The sequence below is a fragment of the Gymnoscopelus microlampas genome (genome assembly GCF_963454915.1).
Source record: "Gymnoscopelus microlampas genome assembly, chromosome: 21".
Taxonomy (NCBI): Eukaryota; Metazoa; Chordata; class Actinopteri; order Myctophiformes; family Myctophidae; genus Gymnoscopelus; species Gymnoscopelus microlampas.
This window is the reverse complement of record NC_139958.1, coordinates 9,667,768-9,686,608: the sequence shown is the minus strand read 5'-3', so window position 1 is coordinate 9,686,608 and position 18,841 is coordinate 9,667,768. Positions and strand designations below refer to the sequence as shown.

The following is an 18,841-nucleotide window of genomic DNA, read 5'->3' as shown; positions in this document are numbered from 1 at the left end:
ATTGTATTGTACTCTACTGTACATCCTGCCACTGTACATCAATTAAAATGATTAATTTCAGACACTTCTCTGGACCCATATCTATCCCTGCTGGCTTGTATGGTTCAAATCCTGTCTCTCCTTCTCACTTGTTTGTCACTCTCTAAGCTTTCACACACAGTAAAACCCGGGGTGGTAATTCAACTCTGAGAGTGTGAACATGTACCCAGCCTCATGTCATGGTTTCCAATCTGAAGTGTTTCTATCTGTACGGGACATGTCAGTGTACAAGCAGTTCCTTATGGCAGGGGTTCTCAACCCGTGGGTCGGGGACCCCCAGGGGTCCAAGAGTATAGGCCCAAGAGTGCAGACTGTTCACTGAGAGTCTGCACACGTCTATCCTCCTTTGAAACTATTGACAGTAGAGCACGCTCGGCTCTGGACTTCTGTCCCCTAGTGTTTGGTAACATTTGTACCCTCTCAGGGTCAATGGAACACTGAGGGTTTCAGTGTTCAGCAGGGTTAGTGTAATGGGAGAGGTTAATCTGTGTTTACACAGCTGACCCCTGTGATGACAGTATACACTGTAAAACCCTCAGAGTTAATTCTGGGGAGTGTACAAATGGATAAATGAACACTGAGGATTTAACAGTGTACTTGTCAATAAGAATATCCAGTTGCGTGCACGTCATCTCAGTAAACTGAATATGATTTAGTTCATGGTCATCTATTAAGAAGGTATGTATTAACCCGATGCGATGCATTGTGAGCTTGTAGATCTGCTATTTTCAAAAGAGTAGTATACCTGTTATACATTTGAAAACTTGTGAAATAGGACATTCTGCATAATGAGTAGCCTACTTTCTACTTTCAGTACTTAAAACACATTTTGATACCAAATACTTTTGTACTTTATACTCGTAAGTAAATTTAGAATTCCGGACTTTTACTTGTAACAGAGTATTTCTACATTGCAGTATTAATACTTTTACTTGAGTAAAGAATGTAAGTACTTTTTCCACACTGGTCAGCCAGTCACAAAGTGTGAGAGCAGAAGAGATCACATTTCATGCTTGTTGACTTTGAATCCATTCGCACAATCTGACGTGAATAAAAGTGTAAACGTCAGATGAAGGGCATCCCAATATCTGTATATATACTGAGCCATCCCACCCTATAGAATAATGAGCAAGGGTTAGGTGAGGTCTGGGTGTGAGGCCAAGTAGTAACCTGACCAGTTTGTCTGTTTTTAATGCCTTTGTGGTACTAAGGTACCATGAGGTGCATGCATAGTTGAAATGACATTGGATGAGTGCTCCAGATAGTGTCCTCAGTGTGTCCCTACTGACCACAGAGGAGATGCTGAATATAAATCTTGTTCTTTGGTTGACGCTGTAGTATGATCAAGTATGCTACACTAAAAGTTAAAATATGGAGGAGAAAAAAAGAGGTTTCTGCATAATGAGCAGTTATTGAGTCTTAGGTGTGAGGTCTAGTTTAAGACCTGAATGTCAGTCTTCAGGTTTTCTTCTGAATATTATGTATGACACTGATTTACTATGACACTACGGCACATTAGAAGTCCACCAGTACAGTGGTTCTCAAAGGTTTTATTTTCAAGGACCACCATAACTCTGTGTACACGGGTCCATTTGGTTCCATTTCTACACTCTCAGAGTTACACATTCAAGGAACGTCGAAGGTCCCTCAACCAGTGGTGTAAAGTAACTAAGTACATTTACTCAAGTACTGTACTTACAGTAAGTACAATTTTAAGGTATATTTACTTTACTGGAGTATTTCCAATTTTCAGTCCTTTTACTTCTACTCCATTACACCTCAGAGGCAAATATTGTACTTTTACTCCACTACAATTATTTGGAAACTTTTGTTACTAGTTACTTTGTAGATTTTGATTATTATTACAAAACATATAATACCCACTTCAGCCACAAGATAACTGCATAACAAAAATCTAAAATGTTGTACTGCACGGTCTCTTTTTGAGACTTTTTGACATACATGAATGAACCAATAGAAATATTCAGCTTTTTTTGTTGTTATGAAAACAAGACATTTGAAGTGCAAAAGAACAACATAAAAAAACAATTGAATTTTAAAGGTATAAAAATATATCTGCCATTTCAGAGACTTTTTGACATACAGGAATCAATAGAAATATTTGTCAGGGAGCCAGCGTTATGAAAACAAGACATTGAAGTGCAAAAGAACAACAACAAAAGACTATTTAAAATGTTAAAGGTATAAAAATATATCTGTCGTAAAAACAAAGTTAGACTCATTGCCCCTCCCTAGCTCTAAATATAGCGGCAAACGTGCCAGTGAAAATACAGTCCTGGCCGGGCCTGTATCTTGTATCGAGTGGAGTACCGTACTGTAAAAATAGACTCAAGGCTTGAGCAGAGCCCTGCAAAGTGAGCTAACCAACTACATGACAAGCAGTAAAACTAAGTTACCGCACGAGACCACACTGAATACATACACAGAGAGACGCACAGACAAACAGACAGACATACAGGCAAACACACCAAAGGAAAGACAATAGGTAAGTTTTGATGTACTGTAGCTTGCCATGGCATGGTTTTCTCAGGTCAGATTCGTTTTCATTCAGTTCCGTTCAGTGCAGTTTAAAGGATCAAATAATGTAATGCAAATCATTCAAGAGCTATTTCTCCATTGGTTTTCATGTATTGGGTAAAAAGAAAACTATATTTGTTTTGTGGGTTTGGAGGGGAAATCCATGTGCTGAATTTATACAAATTTAGAGGAAATGTACATTAAAAATGCTAATGATCTATACAGCCTCAATAACATAACTGAATAAATCTGCACGTCCAGTTTTATTGTGGTAGTAGGGTTATGCTTATTATCTATAGCAAGCCTGCAGTAGAGGATCTAAGGGCTCCTGCAAGGAACATAATACAACGTGGAATCTGTGACGTAAGCCGGGCCTAACCTGTTGAGAGCTTTCAAAACAAGTCTAGAAGGACTTTAAAATAGACTCTGCGAGACACAGGGAGCCAGTGTAGTCTAGCTCATTGGTTCTCAAAGTGGGGTCCGGGGACCCCCAGGGGTACTTGAGTGGGTTCCAGGGGGTCACCAGCTAAATGATGGATAGGAACCAAATGCACCCTTATGGGTCTGTAACTCTGAGTCTTGTAGTGGAGTAAAAGTACAATATTTGCCTCTGAGATGTAGTGGAGTAGAAGTAAAAGTACTGAGAATTGGAAATACTCAAGTAAAGTAAAAAATACCTCAAATTTGTACTTAAGTACAGTACTTGAGTAAATGTACTTTGTTACTTTACACCCCTGTCCACATGTTGGTGGCATAATAGTAGAATCAATTCATCCTTGGTGTTTGTGCCAAATCTGGGGGGAATGAGATCAGTGGAGCTCCCTCTGGTGTGGTGTTGTGCCCGTGGGCGTTACTCACTCTTTTGAAGCAGCGTTGATTTTGTCTACTAAAGCTATGACGAAAAATGTTCATCGACTACCTTTTTTCACTGACGAAAACTAAATAAAAACTAAGCTATGATGACTGAAACTATAGGACCAAATATATTGACAATTTCGTCAACAAATAAAAACTGGACTAAAATGTTAGGGAGGGACGAGTGGAGATCCAGTAGAAAAGTAGAAAATAGCAGATCTACAAGCTCACAATGCGTCGTGCTGCGAGGCGCTGTGAGCTTGTAGATCGGCTATTTTCAGCATGCAACCAAGTGAAAAATCAGCCATTCTGATGCCATCAAGGCACCGCCAAAATACATTTTAGTCGACTAAATCAACTGTAGATTTAGTCGACTAAAATCTTATAACATTTAGTCGACTAAAACTAGACTAAAACTAAAACTTTCAGATGACTAAAATACGACTAAAACTAAATGGAATTTTATTCAAAAGACTATGACTAAAATTAAATCAGAATTTACTGTCAAAATCAACACTGTTTTGAAGTAGTTAGACAGGCACATGGGCACTGGTCCCTTGAGTATCTTGAAAACAAGGCCCATTGCAAATTGCTGTCCTCTACCCTGAGCCATCCCACCCTATAGCATAATGAGCAGGGTTAGGTGAGTTCTGGGTGGGTGTGAGGCCAAGTAGTAACCTGACCAGTTTGTCTGTTTTAATACCTTTGTGGTGCTAAAGTACCATGAGGTGCATGCATATTCGAAATGACATTGGATGAGTGCTCCGCATAGTGTTGCCAGTGTGTTCCTTCCTACTGACCACAGAGGAGATGCTGAATATAAATCTTGTTCTTTGGTTGATGCTGTAGTATGATCAAGTATGCTACATTAAAAGTTAAAATATGGAGAAAAGAGGTTTCTGCATAATGAGCAGGTGTTAGTTGAGTCCTAGGTGTGAGGTCTAGTAGTAGTCTGACTAGTTTGTTTTGAGAGGTCTGTTGTTTCGTTACAGAATTTTAGTGCCTTTAAGGATGGAGTGATGTGTTTTTCTGAGTGAAGTTACTCAGCCAGATGTTACTTTACACCACTGCTCAGGGTACCCTTGTTAACAGCTTTAGCATCCACGGCACCCCTGAACCTTATGTCATACGCTACGTCAATATGTGAATATTTCCCCCTAAGATACAGTATGTCATGAGGAAAACTTGAGAGAATATCTGTTTCCATTTAGGACAGATTGAAAATAACTTTATACTACTTTATACTAAAATAACGTTTAACCACTTGAATTATCCCTATTCTGGGGGGAGCATTCGCCAAAAATAGCAGATCTACACGCTCACAACTGCTATTTTTGGCGAGGAGATTTGGTGTAGATTGAAAAAGAACGCACCAAGTACAGTGCAATTCAGGTCTGTTTCACTAAGTATAGAGGGTGGTTAAACTGAAGTGATATTGATGAATTCCAAATATTATCAAAGTATTCTGAGGCACCCCAGGACTTGCGTCACGGCACCCACTGTGAGAAACCCTGCACCTTTAAGGCATCATCGTCTGTATTTAATGGCAGTTTAGTATGCCAATGTTAATGTGATGCTACCGTAGCTATCATTCATCTGAGATGCCTGGCTTCACAGCTTGAACATCATTAAGTGTGTTTACTTGTAAACAGCCTCTTGGAAGCTGGCTGGTATCCTAAGGTCTTATTTGGGATATGCAGTTCATATGCACCACCTCTCAGATTTCCCCATTTCTATGTAGACTGCCCACAAATAAATATATTTTCCACCAGTGAGCAAAAAGGAACACATGTGAACACAAAGAAGTTGGTCCCGGAAGTATAACTTCAGTCATTTTAGTATGATAGTGGTCCTTTTTAATGCACCTCCTGGTCCTGGTGTTTGCTTTTCTTAATAGTAGTCAATAATTCAACTTAAACAATTAAAACAACTTTTGTACACGGTTCAGTTGTACAAGCTTTAGCCTACTGCTACTATTACTACTAGAATACAAATAGAATAGGCTTTTCATGTAGTGCAGTGCTTTTGAACAGAGCGACAGAGAGAGAGAGCGAGAGAGAGAGAGAGAGAGAGAGAGAGAAATGGAGACAGAGATTGCTTCACTATCATTTTATTTCAAACATCAGGTTGTTTGTTTATAACGTTTCAAAATATTACAGCCTGCGCTGACGCAAGAAATTAGGACACCCTCACTGACTATTACAGATGTCCTGAAAGGCAGCCAACAAGCAGTCAAAAGCTAAGTTTGTCATTCAAATGAGTTTCTAATTTGTAGCTATACATAAAAGTTACAAATTCATACTTATGTCATACTGTGTAATATGTATGAGATACAGTATGTGATAGAAACAAGATCAAGAACAAGATATTTAAATTTGGCATTTAATCTTTGACTTTCTGCACTTTTGTTGGCTATACTTCATAGTTTATACGTGTCTCATCCATTGCTTCTATTGTTGGTCATTGTAATCTTCAATGCTCACAACGTGTCGCAATGCAACGCGTTGTGAGCTTGTAGATCTGCTATTTTCAAACATTTGAGTACTTTTACTTTTGGTACTATAAGTATATTTTGATGATGCCAATACTTTTGTACTTTTGCTCAAGTAACATTTTGTGCACAGGCCTTTTAGTTGTAACAGAGTGTTTTTATATTGTGGTATTCTTTTTAATATATTGTGGCTACTTTTATTTAAAATATCTGAATACTTCTTCCGCCACTGATGACAAGAGACAGACTGTGACTAACACACCCATATAGTCTGAGAGATGCTATAATCTCTCAAGACTGATTCTGCTAACAGCAGAATCTGTCAGCACCACTGCCTTAAACATGTAGTGTTGTTGTTGTTAGGAATAAACACAGAAGCACCCGGGAGGAAGTGGACTATTTAACACAAAAAAAGGAGGTTGTGCCCCCAGAGGCAAAAACAAAGACTATTTCTCTTTTCTTTATACAGAATGGGTTCCCAGATTGGAGAAATGCTGACCCGATGAGGGTGTTATTTGATTCTAGCCACTTGTCATAGGGGACTTCTCCAGTACTTTCCGCTGATGAGGTGGTGGGAGTTGCCTTGATTGAGTTGGCTTGATTGAGTTGGCTTGATTGCAGAGGTGGAAAGTAACTGAGTACATTTACTCAATTACTGTAAGTTTAAGTACAATTTTGAGGGATTTTTTACTTTACTGCAGTATTTCCAATTTTCAATCATTTCACTTCTACTCCACTACACCTCAAATATTGTACTTTTACTCCACTATAATTATTTGACAATTTGACTTTAGATAGTTACTTTGTAGAGTTTGATTATTATTACAAAACCACTTCAGACCTATATATATACTTTGGCAATTTGAAAATATCCAATCTACAAGCTCACAGCAGAGCTTGTAGATCTGCTATTTTCAAAGGATTTGATTAATCCTTTGAAATTTTGTAATTAATTTTGTAATTAATTAATCGAAATTAATCAGTTAAAGTCCCAGCCCTAATCAAAATGTATCAAGAAAATAGCAGACCTACAAGCTGGCGATTCACACGATTCAACGTGTTGTGAGCTTGTAGATCAGCTATGTTCACTATTGTGAAAATATCAATTAAATAACAATATATGTGACTATTATCGCACACACACACACACACACACACACGCACACGCACACACACACACACACACACACACACACACACACACACACACACACACACACACACACACACACACCGTCTTTTTTATTTACATTATTCTTGAAATGTAACCCTTGTGGTGCCGGTGAGGCTCATTTCCTTATCTGAAGTCTTTGTTATTTGGATAACGCCACCTCGTTTATCAAGTTAACGGCTGTTAAGTCCACCTAGAACCCTTATCCCAGACACAAATTAAGCCTGTGAATCCCCCTGCCCACAGGGATCTATATTTAAAGAAGCTTTCTAGTCTGGAGGCTTGTCTCTATAGCTGTTCTCTGCTGTGCATAGCCTGGCCAGGGCTAACATAGTTTGTTATAGTGGGCTATACAGTGTTCTTTGTATCACCATTCAGACAGGCAACTGAAGAACATATTATGTGTGATATTATGAGTTATCCCCTGAATATTGCACAGTACACAGGATGCAGTTTTGTTGTTGTGGTTTTAAGAGGGCTGGGGTGCCACGAAGCAGGGTTAATTATAGCCAGCTTGGCATCTCGTGTCACCAAGGGTAGAGTTTGTCATGACAAGACATAGTCAGTTGTTGTCAATAGCCTGTTGCGAGCAGTGACGCATGGCAAGAGTGTTGGACTAACACATCCTATCTATCTATCTATCTGTCTGTCTGTATGTGTCTGTCTCTCTGTCCGTCCATCCGTCTGTCTGTCCATCCGTCCGTAGGTCTATCTAAGATGCTAAGATGTCTACCAGGGAAAGGCCAGTGGTTTGTAGCGAGGGGCTCAGAGACAAATGGGAGAAGAAGATGCAGACTTTCGTCCAAAAGGACGTAATGGAGAAAGACCGGCAACAGAAAAGTGCTCTACACGGGTAAGATTAAAATGAATTCACATTTTTATCAGCTCGCAGGGCTGATCAGTAAAGAGACGCTGCAACTAGTCGTCACTTTCTCGACACTTTCTCGACACTTTTTCCTCATCGGCTGGCCTTGGTAAATGGCTTCCCAAAGGCTTCCCATGTTCTCTCAGAATATGGCATCTAAACAACTACGCAGCATATGGGATCTAAACATGTCGATGTGGTACTGTTTTTGGCCACTGTATATATCTCCACTGGTAAATCTGTGGCGCTGTTCCTCACTCGGCCAGCCAATCAAAGGGCTAGCTCACTTTTGCAGAAGCAGCCATCTTGTTTAGCGTTTCTGCGGCAAATATGGTTTTAATTAACGATAGAATGCAAAAGTGCATTACTAAACACATGTATGACATAGTGTGTTTAGTCAGAATGCTGGCCGTGTTCGATGAAGAAAATGGTTATGGGACGTTTTTTGGACTTCGTTTGAAACGCTGACAAGGAAACAGCTGTTTGTGTTCATGTATGTGTGAGTGGAAATGATCGGATACAGTAGGCGGGATCTAAACCCGGACTGAACGGTAAACAGAACACCCTGTTTAAACTGCACGCATACTGCTACTTATCAGTGTGACGTTGTCTATTTGATTGATGAATGGCCCAAACCGGGACCACCCCTCTCGCATCTGACTACGTGGTCAACGCTCTGTCTGATAAAATAGCCTAGGTCAATAATTAGATAATTAAAAACTCTGGTCTCTGCTCAGGTCAGTAAGAATAAGAATGACATTCGCTATGTCTCTGAAACAGTGTAGTTGACAGTACTTTTCCAGGGGTTTAGCTTGCTGCAAGCTGATATGACTGCGTCATTTCTTGTTTAAGGATGGAGGGAAGTCCACTCCCCCACATTTATTCTTTTGTAAAGGTGAACATTTGGCTACAGTGGTACTACTGAGTAAACTGGGTCCAGCTAAGCACCTTACGAGCATGAGGGATGCATGGAACACAAACACAGGAAGAATACAGTACCTGACACCTTTCAATCAAACACGGGCCGGGGCAGCCCTGCACCACGAGGAGCTAAACTGGATGTAAAAGTAGCGATGCTAACGGCTACATTTGCAAATTGATTACAAGTTACAATCCTTTTTTAGGAAATCTTATTGCAGTAATATACAAGTGTCATAATTAAAGCAGAGTTTTAGCATTCATTCGTTACATGATAAAGCCTGATTTACACTTTGTTGTTTGACAGCGTGGTGCGCCAGAAATAGCTGATCTAAAACAGTAAGCTACGAAATGAGTAACATGAGAATCAAACATATGAATCACTGAATACATCTCAGATGACGTCTTCAGTCGCATTAAGGAATTATGAGTATATCGGTTTTTATTATATAAAACCTACGTATACTTCATTGACCGGGGTTCCACAGGGGTCTATACTCCGTCTGCTCATTTGCATCCCTCTTCACCAAATCCCTTTGCTGAAAATAGACGATCTACAAGCTCACAATGCATTGCAACGTGACACGTAGTGAGGCTGTAGGTCTGCTCTGTAGTTCGCCTCTTTTTGCCAAATGTTTGCCTATTATGACATAATATGTATACTAAGGTTCATGTGGTTAATTTATGTTCTCTTGTCTGTCCTACACATTAATATACAATTTTAAAAAATCAAATTTAGGCATTTAGCAGACGCTCTAATCCAGAGTGACGTACAAAGTGCAAACTAAAATATATTCACACAAGTAATAATATTTGGTATTAGTGTAATGTTTTAATACATTTCTGTATGTGGTTTTACCAGCCGTCTCCACAGGCAATGGGACGATCAGTTTTCGAAGGGCCAGCCGGCCAAACCAGATCCATACCAAGAGGCATTGAACGCCCTTGGTGCCGAGGACCCAAACAAACCCAGGATCCGCTTCAAAGTCGTTCCAGCTAAGAAGCCCGTCAGGGTGGAGGCTCCTCCTCCGCCTCCACCCAGGGAGAGGAGGCCGCCGCCCAAAGTGCCCAGGCCGAAGCGCACGGTGGAGGTGGACGTTTTCAGACTGTGCTGGGGCGACTCATCGTGGAAGGCGGTGAAGCCTCCTTTGTATCTCTACCTGCAAAAGGCGGAAGAGGAAGAGGATTCGGTGGGGTCAAGCTTCTCAGTCATTGAGCCGCTGGCTGATACTGATATTACCTCATACAAGCCTTTGGGTTACGACCTGGGGGCCCAGACGGTGGACCATGAAGAGTGGACCCAATCTTGGCAGCAGGTTGGTAAGGGGCGACTAAAGAGTCAAATCCTCAGTGTTGATTTAACTCTGAGAGATGTACAAATGGAAATGGACCTGTTGTAAGGGTCCATTTGGATCCATTTGTACACTCTTAGAGTTAATGGCTGCATGGCCATTTCTATCTAGATCAGGGGTCTTCAACGTTTTCCAGCTCAAGGACCCCTTAGATTAGAGAGAGATGAAACAGGGACCCCCACTACATATTGTATAACATTGTGTTTTTCATAGATTTCATAGACTTGTTTGACAACACTATCCTTGTGTAGTGTTGTGTTGGATACATGTTTTTTTTCATGTATTGTTTTTACCACTTAAACCCCCCTCCCCCCAAAAAACATCTTTGCTGAAAATAGCCGATCTACAAGCTCACAACGCAACGCAGCGCAAGGCGTTGTGAGCTTGTAGATCGGCTATTTTCGGCTTATGTTCCCCTCAGAATATGGATGCTACTGTAGGTTTCAAGTGGTTATAATCTTAAAAAAGAATCTTATCACACAAAGATTTGGCGGCCCCCCCTGTAGTAGCCCCGAGGACCCCCTAGGGGTCCCGGACCCCCTGTTGAAGACCCCTGATCTAGATGCCAGATCCTAGTTGCATAGCATGACCATGTGCCATGATCTAGCCTACATGACACAATAAACATGTATTGGGTGCTGAATTTCATTATCGTTTTCCATTCTCAGGTGAGAAACCCAAATCAGCTGGAACTCTGCGATGATATAACCCCACCACACTGGGAGGTTTTATCGGAGGCTGTACACTTTGGGCGGTACAAGCCAGAAATAACTGTTTACGAAGTTCCCTCCTGGGCTCGCACTTGGAAGATGATGATATTTGTCTTCAGGCAGCAAAAGAAATGCTGGGACATCGACTGGGCCGAGTATCAACCAACACGTCCCAGAGACACCCTGACAGAACTTCAAGATCTGGAGGAACAGGTGAGCGTGGGGACAGGGAGGTAATTGTGTAACCTAGCTTCTTTCACCACGATGCAGTAGGGATGAACCCAACCTCTCACCATGGACCAAAACACCTCCACTGGTCTGGGTTGCGTTTTAATAGTACTGTATGAGAGGTGATTTGTTTCTTTCCATGACCAACAGTTTATTAAAAATGACAATTCAAAATACAATACAATACAAAATAAGAAATAAACAAGAAATGAACAAGGTGCAGATTGGACAGTCTCAAAGTAACGTTTATTGATTTGGATTTTAGGTGATAAGGATCAAATAAAATAATTTGTATTTTTGAACATTCATCATAGACTTTGTTCTGTCTGTCTGTCTGTCTGTCTGTCTGTCTGTCTGTCTGTCTGTCTGTCTGTCTGTCTGTCTGTCTGTCTGTCTGTCTGTCTGTCTGTCTGTCTTTCTTTCTTTCTTTCTTAACATTATCATTGTCCATCATCCACAGTCCATGCCTTCAGGCTGGGAAAACTCATGGAAATCTTCCAGAGCCGAGTGCAGTCTCCGGGATAATCTGAAAGAACGCAGAAGCAATCTGAAAGAACGCAGAAGCACAACGACCACCACCGACACCATATCAATGAAGATGAGCCAGATCACTGACGTGGTGCTCCCAGCCTGGAAGGAGTCCTGGCAGGTGTCTTGTGTTCCTCCACGGAACGCGGAGGAGGAGCTTCACAAGAACTGGTGCTCCTCCTGGGGTTACTGCCAGGGGACGAGGTGAGATTTTAAATGCCATGCCATGCCATCTACTCTTTCCCAGGAAGGGTAGATTCATTAATTCATTGCACATATGGCATTTAACCCATCTTCAATTGCCAATTTAGGCATTTAGCAGATGCTCGTATATCAGAGTAAGTAGTATGAACTCTCGTCACATAACGACAGGGTGAATGATCAAGTAAATAGTGTGAAAATAATTAAATTACAGTAAAGTAAGCATCTAGTTATTGGTTCTCAAAGTGGGGTCCGGGGACCCCCAACAGTCCTTGAGGGAGTTCCAGGGGGTCCCCAGCTAAATGATCGATAGTTATGAACCAAATGGACCCTTATGGGTCTGTAACTCTGAGAGTGTACAAATGGAACCAAATGAACCCTAACGGGTCCATTTGGTTCCATTTGTACACTCTCAGAGTCAAATTAACATTGATTTTACAATATAAATTGGGGTCCCAGAGATAGAAATGCCATTAACTGGGGGTTCGTAGCCTAATGCATGTCAAACTGGGGGTCCTTGAAATTAAAATGGTTGAGAATCACTGCTAGAGCTGTAAAAATCTTCTCTTATGGGGGTCCCTGGAATATCTTTTCAAATGGGGGGTCCACGGTCTAATAAGTGTCAATTTGGGGGTCCTTGACATGAAAAGGTTTGTGTTAGGGGTTCATAGTTTTACTTCAAAGACACTATGAGTATGACTTGATGCCAAGGGGACCAAACCGGGAACCTTCTGATTCCCAAGTGATGTTACCCTTAACATTTGATAATCAGTATTGTTTACTAGAAAAGCAGCTGGTGGGTAAATGAAATAAAATCTAACCAAACTGAATTAAATCATTGAGAAAGTAAGGAAATCAAACAAAAAAAACACAAAATTAATGATATTTTTACCCACAGGTGGAGTAAGGCATCAGTGGAGTCCCAGCATCGTCACGTTGACATGCTAATGAGCCGCCGCAGGGCCCTGAATCTCCTTCTCACCTCAAGGCTGGAAAAGAAGGCACCTGATGCCACAAAGTGGCAGGAGTCGTGGACTGTTCCCAAAATCTGGTCTTGGGAAGGTTATAAAGAGATGGAAGAGGAGGAGGAAGAAGAAGAAGAGGAAGAAGAAGAAGAGGAAGAGGAAGAGGAAGAAGAAGAAGAAGAAGAAGAAGAAGAAGAAGAAGAAGAAGAAGAAGAAGAAGAAGAAGAAGAGGAAGAGGAAGAGGAAGAAGAAGAAGAAGAGGTTCAAGAGCCAATAGCCAAATATGATCCCTTTGAGAGGATGAGGAGGTACAGACAATTTAGCAATTATAGCCCAGTGGTGGCAGAGGTGAAAAAAGAAACAGAACAGGAGGAAGAAGAGGAGGAGGAAGAAGAAGAAGAAGATGAAGAAGAAGAAGAAGAAGAAGAAGAAGAAGAGCCAATAGAGCCAATAGCCAAATATGATCCCTTTGAGAGGATGAGGAGGTACAGACAATTTAGAAACAACTCAGTGGTGGCAGAGGTGAAAAAAGAGACAGAACAGGAGGAGGAGGAAGAGGAAGAGCAGGAGGAAGCAGAGGATGAAGAGGAGGTCAAAGTGGAGGAAGAAGAAGCTGTCAAAGAGGAGGAGACAGATGAGGAAGAGCAGGTCAAAGAGGAGGATGATGGAGAAGTAGTGGCCAAAGGGAAGGATGAGAAAGAGGAGGTGGCCAATGGTGAAGAAGATGAGGAAGAGGAGGAGGAAGAAGAAGAAGAAGAAGAAGAAGAAGAAGAAGAAGAGGTTCAAGAGCCAATAGCCAAATATGATCCCTTTGAGAGGATGAGGAAGTACAGACAATTTAGAAACAACTCAGTGGTGGCAGAGGTGAAAAAAGAGACAGAACAGGAGGAGGAAGAGCAGGAAGAAGAAGAAGAAGAAGAGGAAGAAAAAGAAGGAGAAGTAGTGGCCAAAGGGAAGGATGAGAAAGAGGAGGTGGCCAATGGTGAAGATGAGGAAGAGGAGGAGAAGGAGGACATAGAGGAAGAGAAAGAAGGAAAAGCTGAGGAAGAGGAGGAGACAGATGAGGAAGAGCAGGTCAAAGAGGAGGATGATGGAGAAGTAGTGGCCAAAGGGAAGGATGAGAAAGAGGAGGTGGCCAATGGTGAAGAAGACGAGGAAGAGGAGGAGGAAGAAGAAGAAGAAGAAGAAGAAGAAGAAGAGGTTCAAGAGCCAACAGCCAAATATGATCCCTTTGAGAGGATGAGGAAGTACAGACAATTTAGAAACAACTCAGTGGTGGCAGAGGTGAAAAAAGAAACAGTACAGGAGCAGGAAGAGGAGGAAGAAGAAGAAGAAGAAGAGGAAGAAAAAGAAGGAGAAGTAGTGGCCAAAGGGAAGGATGAGAAAGGGGAGGTGGCCAATGGTGAAGATGAGGAAGAGGAGGAGAAGGAGGACATAGAGGAAGAGAAAGAAGGAAAAGCTGAGGAGAAGGTGGAGGAGGACGGCATCAATGACGATGACGACGACGAACGGGAGAAACAGAAAACTCCCATGATGTGGAGCTGGAAGGAGATGAAGATGGTTTTGGAGGAGGAGATGGGGGGACACAAAGAGGAAGATGACGAAGAGAAGGAGGAGGAAGAGGAGGAGGAGGAACCAGAAGGGGCAGACGAGGAGACAGAAGAGAAGGTGGAACCGGAGAAAAAGGACGAGGAGGACTCTTGTCATTGGTGGAACTTTCTTGGTTGGCTGGAGAAATGTGGAGCAGCAGTGACGCAGGTGAAGGAGGAGCTGGAGTTGATGGAGGAACCAGAAGAGGAGGATGAGGATGAGACACAAACAGAGGATGTACTGGAGACACAGGAACCAGAAGAGGAGGATGAGGATGAGACACAAACAGAGGATGTACTGGAGACACAGGAACCAGAAGAGGAGGATGAGGATGAGACACAAACAGAGGATGTACTGGAGACACAGGAACCAGAAGAGGAGGATGAGACACAAACAGAGGATGTACTGGAGACACAGGAACAAGATGAGGAGGATGAGGAGGAGACACAAACAGATGATGTACTGGAGACACAGGAACCAGAAGAGGAGGAGGAGGAGGAGACACAAACAGAGGATGTACTGGAGACACAGGAACAAGAGGAGGAGGATGAGGAGGAGACACAAACAGAGGACGTACTGGAGACACAGGAACCAGAAGAGGAGGATGAGACACAAACAGAGGATGAACTGGAGACACAGGAACCAGAAGAGGAGGATGAGACACAAACAGAGGATGTACTGGAGACACAGGAACAAGATGAGGAGGAGGAGGAGGAGGAGGAGACACAAACAGAGGATGTACTGGAGACACAGGAGCCAGAAGAGGAGGATGAGGATGAGACACAAACAGAGGATGTACTGGAGACACAGGAACCAGAAGAGGAGGATGAGGAGGAGGAGACACAAACAGAGGATGTACTGGAGACACAGGAACCAGAAGAGGAGGATGAGGAGGAGACACAAACAGAGGATGTACTGGAGACACAGGAACAAGAGGAGGAGGAGAAGGAGAACGAGGCGCAAGAACCGAAGGTTCCTCTCCATCTGCAGTTCCACAAACTCAACGCCACCTTCTCCTCTTGGAGGCATTCCTGGACGGTCTGCAAGCTCCACAAAGGAGGAGAAACCGGCGCGGAGGAAGAGGACAGGGAAGGAGAGGGCCTGGACGCCATCTGGAGAGAATCCTGGAGGCTCTGTAGACGGCACCTGGGCGCCGAAGACGACGTGATGTTCTTCTCCACCGACAACAGGACCCAGAAACATCCCGGACTGAAGACGTCTGCAGAGGACGCTGTGACACTGTCTGAATGGTCAGAGAGTTGGAAATGCACCACGCCCGCATATCCTGACAGAGACAACCACCATTAACATGATAACTAGCAGTGCAATGAGTGTTGTTATTACGCCCAATGGGAAGGCTCCTCCCTCTCTGCGATTGGGCTCAGTGGGCTGTATCCTGGCAGTTCTTCATCCGCTCCTTTAACCACTTCAGCCCTATTTTATAATTCGTCACATGGCGGTTGCGTTTTATCGATTGGCTATTTTTGCTGATTTATTTTTGGCATGCTTTATTTAGAGAGACACTGGAAACAAGGGGAGAGAGAGAGAGATGAGGAAGGACATGCAGCAACGAACCTCGATCAGGTTGGATTCAAACCCTGGGCCGGCTGCGCAAAGGATTGAGCCTTAATGGTATTTTCTGTGCGGTTGAGCCACCCCGATTTTTTTTTTTTTTACTAAATGTTTTACACATTTTTTTTTTCTTCCAAAACTTTTAAAAGAAATAAACTATACCATATAATGGCATGCCCAAAATAGGGACATCAGGTTGAAAGTGGAAACTCTTGAACTCTTGAACCCAGGAAACTAGTCCACAACGGCTGTCGGCTGTACAGACACCTGACTCCAAAGCCTCACATGCACTTTCATCAAGTCAAGTTTCCCAAGGCTGAGTCGTCTGATTGGTGGAACCCGTCTAAGGGCGTTGATCCTATAGAGGCTATTCGCGGTCGATCACAGGGTGGCGCCACCCCCCCCCAGACCCCCCGCGTGCGCTACCGGGGAAAACTCACACTTGAAACTCTCAACTAGCTAATGTTGGTGGGGGGGGGTCTGTTGGAGGTTTCTGAACCTCCTGCCTATCTGAAGAACAAAATGTGACCTGAGACTTGAAGGACACGTGTCTTCCATGTCAAGAGAGGCTGTGTGGAGCCTGAACCTGAAGCTGAGCAAGATGTTAGAGATATGGAGAAAGGACTTGAGGACTTGATGTATTGTTGTTATTTTCAGAATCCATCGGACATTCATCAGAGTTCAAATAACAACAGAGTTTATTAAAAAATAAAATCAACAGTAGTAAATGCATCCATCCAATCATATTTGAATCATAGGAATTTGTCTTTGTGACAGAGATCATGTATAATGTACACGGTAGACCAGTGGTTCTCAACCTGTGGGTCGGGACCCCCAGGGGGGTCCCCACATGATTGTGAAGTAACAATTTAAGGACTTTTAAGGCCTTTTTATTATTACTTAAAAAGAAAGAAAGAAAGAAAAGAACTAAGACCATTACTGCAACAAAAGTAATCGACAAACTATACTATACAAACAGGTCAAACATTGGCCAAATTGTCAAATAATATACGAGGCGTATACGCGAGGCGTTTGAGCTTGTAGATCGGCTATTTTCACAATATTTATCTATGGAACCGAGTCAAACCTCAACTCCTACAATTCCAAGTGCTTGTGAGGGTGGGGGGTCCCTACTCCTAGTTCAAATATGATTATTTTGGGGGGTCACAGCATGAAAAGGTTGAGAACCACTGCGGTAGACAACTTGATACGTTTCACACATACTGGCAGGGTAAAGGTGAATGAACCTCACATGCTGTACTGTACGCTACTGTACTGCACAGTGCAAATATAGCAATGTTATAATGTGATGTTTTGCAAACATACTGTAATTCTTCAGGCACAATGAATGTAGAGAAATTGAAAGCACTTTAAAAATCGATGATGTTTTAAAATAAAGATTAGTTTAGCATGTCGTTATTGGCTCAGGGTCATGTACAGTTTTCCTGCACATTGATTAAACATATCAGTGCTTTTTTTTTTATCTTGTTGTATTGATTCATTATGAGGGGTTTTGGGCATCAGGGTCTTTAGTCATATGGGGAAGATGACCAATGTTAGTTCTGCCAACAAGAACATTGACTTTCATTGACATTCAGTAAGGACTTGAATATTGTTGCTGTCGGGCAGAAACCTCTTATCTCCATATTTTAACTTTTTGTGTAGCATACTTGATCATACTACAGCGTCAACCAAAGAACAAGATTTCTATTCAGCATCTCCTCTGTGGTCAGTGGGAACACATTGAGGACACTAGCTGCAGCACTCACCCAATGTCATTTATACTATGCATGCACCTCATGGTACTTTAAATTAGCACCACAAAGGCATTAAAACAGACCTCTCAAAACAAACTGGTCAGGTTACTACTTGGCCTCACACCCAGAACTCACCTAACCCCTGCCCATTATGCTATAGGGTGGGATGGCTTAGGGTAGAGGACACTCAGTCAGGACACCTTAGGACACCTGAGTGTCCTGAGGACACATACTGCTATATGCCATACTGCTATGCCACCAAAATGTGGAATACCCTTCCACCAAACATAAAAAAGTGTGACTCCTTACCCTCCTTCAAAAGCGCCATAAAAGAGCATGTCTGCAATTTGTAAAGGGTCCTAGAAAAGCCCTCTAAGCTTAGCACCAGAAAGGAGGGGTCCTTGACACTGAGGGGGTTCCAGGTGGTCCCCATGCTAAACGAGGAACAGTTTAATTTCACTATTTGACTCTCTCCACTGTTCTCTCCTCACCTACAGTATATTATAGACAGCTGTAGAATTCTATACTAAATCCTAAATCTAATCTGACAATGGGAATCCTCTGCCTAATAATTTTGTCCGGTTGCCAATCTACAAGCTGTGAGCAATTGTTTGGTGTTGTGGGAAACACAGTGCACCAAGTACTGTCCAACACAGTGTTACACAGGCCAAGAAAATAGGAGATCCACAAACTTACAGTGTGTTGCATTGCAACGCAATGTGATGCATTGTAGCTATTTTTGCTATTTGACATAGGGTTTAAGTATTTAACTGTGACATATTGAATAGCAGATTGTTGTGGCGATTCAAGTAAATGCATTCTTTTTTATTTTTACATGTGTTATTTATGTATCTATTTTGTTATTGACTCATGTATTTATTTAATACATATAAATACACACATTTAATATTTAATTAATTTGTGCATAATTAAATTAAAAGGGCTCCAGTCCCTGTTTTCAATTATCTCAAATGTAGTTTAGGTCCTGACCTGGTGCATGACCAAGATCAAAACACAGGAAAAATAATCATCTGTTTTTATTGAACTCAGTGAATGCACAA

At 42.2% G+C, this 18,841-nt stretch overlaps 1 protein-coding gene and 1 long non-coding RNA gene across 5 annotated transcripts in view; one reads left to right on the top strand and one right to left on the bottom strand.

Annotated features, from left to right (window-relative positions):
* LOC311037530 overlaps window positions 1-18,841 on the bottom strand; it is a 439,052-nt gene that overhangs the window by 301,725 nt on the left and 118,486 nt on the right. The window lies entirely within an intron of this gene.
* On the top strand, window positions 2,425-17,498 carry LOC311037432 (uncharacterized protein). 4 transcript variants are annotated; one of them, XM_084046595.1, is made up of 7 exons: window positions 2,425-2,545; window positions 7,801-7,947; window positions 9,740-10,193; window positions 10,898-11,152; window positions 11,628-11,899; window positions 12,795-14,688; window positions 14,833-17,498. In XM_084046595.1, the coding sequence occupies exons 2-7, from the start codon at window positions 7,820-7,822 to the stop codon at window positions 15,757-15,759; spliced, it is 3,930 nt and encodes a 1,309-aa protein (XP_083902721.1). In that variant the 5' UTR covers window positions 2,425-2,545; window positions 7,801-7,819; the 3' UTR covers window positions 15,760-17,498. The 4 variants fall into 4 exon arrangements, with proteins under 4 accessions (XP_083902721.1, XP_083902718.1, XP_083902720.1 ...); XM_084046592.1 differs by having other exon boundaries at window positions 12,795-17,498; XM_084046594.1 differs by lacking the exon at window positions 2,425-2,545 and adding an exon at window positions 6,454-6,580 and having other exon boundaries at window positions 12,795-17,498.

Excerpts from the sequence above, each read along its gene's own strand:
- LOC311037432 (XM_084046592.1), top strand. The coding sequence starts at position 7,820 with ATGTCTACCAGGGAAAGGCCAGTGGTTTGTAGCGAGGGGCTCAGAGAC. Across the intron at positions 10,194-10,897 it reads GGACCCAATCTTGGCAGCAG|GTGAGAAACCCAAATCAGCT; the intron begins GTTGGTAAGGGG and ends TTCCATTCTCAG. Across the intron at positions 11,153-11,627 it reads TTCAAGATCTGGAGGAACAG|TCCATGCCTTCAGGCTGGGA; the intron begins GTGAGCGTGGGG and ends CATCATCCACAG.